Consider the following 6,000-nt stretch of genomic DNA (forward strand, 5'->3'; position numbering starts at 1 on the left):
GACATTCAGTACTGGCAGAGCAGTTAGTTATATAACAATAATATCGAACACGGTGAGTGTTTACTAGGCACTGTGCAAAATGCTTTACATATAATAATCACAATTATTTATTACCCTCATCTCAGAGATGAGGAAACCGAGTAACACGTGAGGTAGCTTACCTCAGCCCCTTAAGTGGTAAACGACAGTGCTAGGATTTGAACCCAGGCAGTCTTACTACAGAGCCTGCACCCCTACGCATGATGCTGTCCCACTTCAACAATTTAATAACAGAATCTATGAGAGTGTAAACCTTTCCAGGGGTCCATTCCACTCTCCACGGCACTTCTTTTCTAGCATCAGGCCATGGGAGAAACTAAATGAGTGATTTAAATAATCTTGGATTCTGAGTTCACCATTCTAGAACAATTGCTTTAAAACTTACCTGATGGCTGAATCCAACAGTGTCTCTTAGTCCTCATTCTTTGCGTATTAATATTTCTACCTCTGAGTACCATTTATGATTCTTACATTGGCGAAACTCTTCCTTGGGCTAACAAAACTCTCCTCTTTCTTGATTCTCCTCTAGCCTCAATGCCCCTTCCTCCTGTTCTCCTTCACTGTTCTTCCATCTCCTTGTTCAGTGTTGAGGTTTCTTTTGTCTCTTTGTCTCGGGTAGTCTCATCTATTGTCAAGGCTTTGTTTTCCACCTTTGGGCTCCCAACTTTATATTGTTTGAATTTCTTCTAAATTTCAAAATCATAGCTCCAGCTGTTCACTGGACATCCCCACTTGCATCTCAAATACAACAGATCCCCATAGAAACTCACTTCCTTCGCTTCATCCATCGCCCAGCCTCGCTCCCAAATCTGATCGTCTCTTATAGTCCTCATTTCCTTTAACGGCATCACTGTCTAACCAACTACACAAGCCTGAAGCCTGGGACCCATCTTGGACTCTTCCTCATTTCTCACAATTTTCCCTTACTATTATCCCTAACACACGCACACACACATTGGATCACCAAATTCTTCCAATTTTACCTTCTAAATGTCTCTGTGATCTGTTTCCTCTTTACTATTCCACCACCATGAGGTAAGCCCTCATCACCTCTCCTTTGGATTATTGCAATGGCCGTTTGTTTGCCTCTCCTAGCTCACCTCCATCCTCTAAGCCCTTAAGTGAGTGATCTTTTCAACATGAATCTGACCACACCCACCCCACTTACAAAACATTTGCAACCGCAACCCTTCTTTGCCTACAGGGTACCAACCTAATGGCACAGACTGGTACGTAAGGCTCTTCACAACCAGATTCTTGGCTACATTTCTAGTCGCATTCTTATCTCCCTTCTCCAGTCATACCTCCCCAAGCGAACTATGATCCAGACCATTGGAGCTACACCCACATTCACACCAACTGTGAGCTCCTGAAGGGGAGTCTCTATCTTTCTTAACGACCTCTAAGCATCTGAGTTCACTACATCAGACTTTGGCATCAGACTTTTTTTTTTTAATTAATTTATTTTATTTATTCATTTTTGGCTGTGTTGGGTCTTCGTTGCTGCGCGCGGGCTTTGTCTAGTTGCGGCAAGCGGGGGCTACTCTTCATTGTGGTGCACGGGCTTCTCATTGCGGTGGCTTCTGTTGTTGTGGAGCACAGGCTCTAGGAGTGCGGGTTTCAGTAGTTGTGGCACGTGGGCTCAGTAGTTGTGGCGCGCGGGCTCAGTAGTTGAGGCACGTGGGCTTAATTGCTCCGCGGCATGTGGGATCTTCCCAGACCAGGGCTTGAACCCGTGTCCCCTGCATTGGCAGGCGGATTCTTAACCACTGCACCACCAGGGAAGCCCAGCATGAGACCTTTTGAAGAAACGTGGTTCTAGGCATTTTAAGGCACCTTACAGTAACATCTCATCCTTTCAGCAGACCTGCAAGGACACACAGCACTATTGCCTCCACTTAACAGGCAAAGAGCAGACTCCAAGCAGCTGAGGAACCTGAATGGTTACGAATAAGGGACCAGTAAGTGAATCAGCCAAATTTTGAAGCCAGGTCAGGCTGACTCTAAAACCTGTGCTTTAGCTGAGACCAACTCTGATTATATCTAACACCATAATTTCACCTGCAAGGGAACACCCAGGAAGCAACATCACTGCTTTAGGCTCGCAGAGGTGCACGCAGGTCACTTTGGGAGGTGGCAGGCACCACACTTTCGGTCCAACTCTCACTACATTACAGCATCCCATAAATGGGAAAGCATGTGTGCTCTAGCCTAACACAAACTTTTCACACTCTCATTGAGCCCCAAATGAAGCCCTTTGAGAAGGCAGCCTAGTATTTTAAGTGGCCTGTCTTTAAGGAAGGGGAAAGTCTGGAAATGAGCCTAAACGCTGCTTCTGACTTAATGACGTAGATGGAATACTCAGAGCTTGTCCATCCTGGAGAAGTTAGAGTTCGAACTCTGTCCTCTTGAGTCTGATTTTATTAAACAGTTTATTAAACAGTTATTTTATTAAACAATTCATCACCCTACATATTTGTTTCTGTTATCTAATGCTAACGCACACACATACACTCAGCTACAGCCAAAAAAGGAAATTGCTTCAATAGTTACTCGTTATATAAAACATATGTAACTTGTTCCCTTATTACTTGTATAATGTGGTCCCTGAAGTTCCAGTCTAAGAACCACTGGATCAAGTGCCAGATGTGTCTCTGCCAGTAGCTGCTTATGTAGCTTTGTGCAAATCCATTTCCATATTTTCTTTTTTTAAACCAAGGAATTCTAGTAGTTGATCCATAAGCAGTTCCTCTGAATTCTAATATTCAAAGACTGTTCTTACTTTTAGGATGTTTCTCACTAGGTTAAAGTTATTTATTCTGAGGGACGCTAACCCACATGATCATTTGCATAAGTGGTTTTTAAATGGTAGTCAAGGATGATGGGTTGGAAGTTAATTCCAATATTATCTTAGGAAAAAAAAAAGACTGTATCAAATGCATTCAAACACACGCTAAAACATTCATGCCATTCAAATACAATTCAGGCAGCATCACCCAGACTGCAAAGTAATAATTGAAATATCTAAGATAATTCCATGTACCCATGAACCTGGTCCCATGTTCACACATGCACATGTGTGAAGATGGCTCTTGGACCTATTGAGATAATTATTGAAACGCCATCAGATAGATACAAGAAGCAAAAATAAACCTGAGAATTTGGGGTAATTACACAGGCAAATATCATTGGTAAAACTAAGTGACTACTAAGTAAAACTTAAGGAAAACACCCTTTATATGTTGTCATAGCTGACACATGCATACAGTAAACCATTGCTAGGTGCCCAGAAAGTTTTGTTTATAGGAGTTGAACTTCTCATGAAGTGACAGCCACTGGGTGCCCTAAATAAGATCAAATGACCTATGACATAGGTGCCCAATAAATGCCTGTTGAATGAATATTATGTGAAAATACTATAAAAAGCAACGTTATGCAAAAGTAAAGCATTGTTAAGACTCTTAACTCATTTTCCATTGCAAAGAAACGGGAATTCCAGAAGGATGACTGAAGAGATTCCTTTTCAATCTTTGTGGGGCTCACAGTCACAGAAAGCATTCTCACCAAAATCCCATCAGTAAAAACACACATTGGGAAGAGAATTTACATACCAACATGTTTTGCTATTACTGATCAAACAGAAGCCCTTTGATCAAAAAAGCAATCAAGAAGGAACAATTTTAAAGCAAGGAAAACCCTGGTTTGGCACGACCTATTGGCTTCATATTTTGAAATCAGACAGCTTTATACAGTATTAGTAAATAATATATAATATTATTGTAAACCAATCTCTGGAGGAGCCCCGGATGGGGCAGGAGGAGGGAGCTCTGAAGAGGTTCTCACAAAGTGGGGCTCCTCGGAGGTGCGTGCCGCCATCACGGTCTGCAGGGAAAGGCCAGTTCCCAGCCCAGGGCTGCGCCGTTCCTCCTGGAAGGGACTCACCTGGCGTCCTGGAGTTGGCCCGGGCTGCAGGCAGCAGGAGCGAGAAGCAGAGGCAGCAGCTGAGCCAGAGCGCAGGCATGGCCGGGCCGGGCCGCGCAGTCAGCCGCTGCAGGGGTGCTGCCCTGAGCCTCGCGGCTGGGAGCTTTCACTCTGCGCTCCGCTGTGCCTTCCTTTTCCCTGATCAGGTGGTTTTATCGACTCTTCTACCTGACTCAGTCCTGACAGGAAGAGAGCGTGTGTTTCAAGGCGTGACTCACCTGTGAATAAGGAGGACCCAGCCCTCGGGAAGCAGACAAACACAGCACACACGGAGCTGTAAAAGCGCTCACCCCAGCCGCCGGGCTCCCCCCTCGCCGCAAGAAGGGCGCACACCTGGCCTGGGCCGAGGGTGTGGTGCAGCGGCTGCGGCCCAGGGATCCTTCTGGAGGAATGTGCCAGATCCCCCTGAGCCCTCCTTCTCTCCCAGGGTGGTCCAGGGCAGAATTCGGAGGTAGCTAGCAGCCTGCCCCTTCCTCCAACTGGGAGGCCCAGTCTCATGTGTGCAAACTCAGAAATAAGTCAGCAGCTGTGATCAGCTCTGGTCTGAAAGACAACAAGGAAAACAGGCCAGTCCAACAGTCACAACAGGGTCCCCTTTACCCTCCAGCCTAGGCTCAACCTCTCTCTGAAATACAGTAGCCCTACCCCAGCTTATCCACTCTGGTGACACATCATTCTATGCCTCACCATCACCTGGCTGGACCAAGGTTCCTCTCCTGGGTCCCCATAACCTCTTGATCACCAGGCCTAGTAACTCATTAAGTCATCTGTTGACTGGTGGGCCTCCCACCAGTCTGTACTAGGCTAGGTACCATTCTGTATCACTAACAACTAGTATAGTACCCAGCGTGCACTTGGTGCTCCGTTAGTGTTCTGTTGGATTGAACAAGAAAGAGGATCCAGATTTCATATTCTTTTTACATCAGAGAGCATATTTCTCATGCCATTCTCTATGGGCCCTTTAGAAAATATCTGTAGAGTCCAACTGTGGGTATCATCCAAGTCCATTGTCCTAGGTGAGTAAGAAACTGCAAGTGGTGTATCCTACATTGTCCCTTTCCCTAGGGAGGCTGGTGGCACTAATTCAAAGAGGTGGCTACCAAGGAGAAAGCTTTGGTTCCTACTAGAGATTTTTAAATTGCCAGAGGTATTTTATATATATATATATATATATATATATATATATATACACACACACACAATCTGTCCAAAACAATCACCCCTACTTTTCTTCATCAAGGCCTGCAAAAACCCCCAATAAAGCCCCCAATAAACTATTGTTCACTGACTAAATAAATGAATGGGTGTTCTCTAGATAGTTGCATACATGATAACAACATCAGGCAACAAACAATGCAAAATAGTACATGATTAAGTGTCAAAGGGTATAAGATTTCAGTTTATGCATGTAATCAAGGCCAGGTTGGGCTGTCTGGACAGCTAGGGATGGCTTTGCACAGCCCACGGAGCATGAACCAGGTGCTCAGGAATACCTGGGATCTGAACACAGCACCAAGGACCATAGGAGTGAGGTAGGTTACTGCAAACTGGCCAACACCTACTCTAAAAAAAAATCTCCATCAATAAAAAATGAGGACTAGAAAGGAAGCTCCAATTTTCTTATCCCAAGCTTGATTTTCTTTTATTCTGTCCATGATTCAAAAAAATAAAGATTCTTCTTTCCCCAAACTCATTGTGTCTGATTACTGCTGAAGTTTCAGGTCACAGAGACCAGGTATTTAGAATTTTCCCTTCTAGTATCTGGTGCATTGTAGAGGCTGAAATCATGTCCTTGAGTTGTCTGTTCCTTGTACGCCTACCCATCAGTGATGGGCAATGCCCCCCAGCCCTGCAGGAACAAGGAGCAGAGCCCTGCAAAGTAAAGTCTTGAAGGTGATTTCATTTTAGTACAGATTACTATAGTTTATTATATCTCAAAAGTTGGAGCAGATAATTTCCAGCTACCATCATTTTTGGATA

The 6,000-nt window shown here is 44.5% G+C and overlaps 1 protein-coding gene across 1 annotated transcript in view; it reads right to left on the bottom strand.

Moving 5' to 3' along the window:
• The window catches only part of LAMC2 (laminin subunit gamma 2), a 60,777-nt gene extending 56,540 nt beyond the window's left edge, over positions 1 to 4,237 (bottom strand). Inside the window, exon 1 of the mRNA XM_082472759.1 lies at positions 3,982 to 4,237. Coding sequence (XP_082328885.1) covers positions 3,982 to 4,060 — 79 coding nt within the window. The 5' untranslated portion in view covers positions 4,061 to 4,237. The remainder of the gene's footprint in view (positions 1 to 3,981) is intronic.
• Between the last annotated feature and the right edge of the window lie 1,763 nt (positions 4,238 to 6,000).

The sequence above is a fragment of the Balaenoptera physalus genome (assembly GCF_965194825.1).
Source record: "Balaenoptera physalus genome assembly, chromosome: 1".
Taxonomy (NCBI): Eukaryota; Metazoa; Chordata; class Mammalia; order Artiodactyla; family Balaenopteridae; genus Balaenoptera; species Balaenoptera physalus.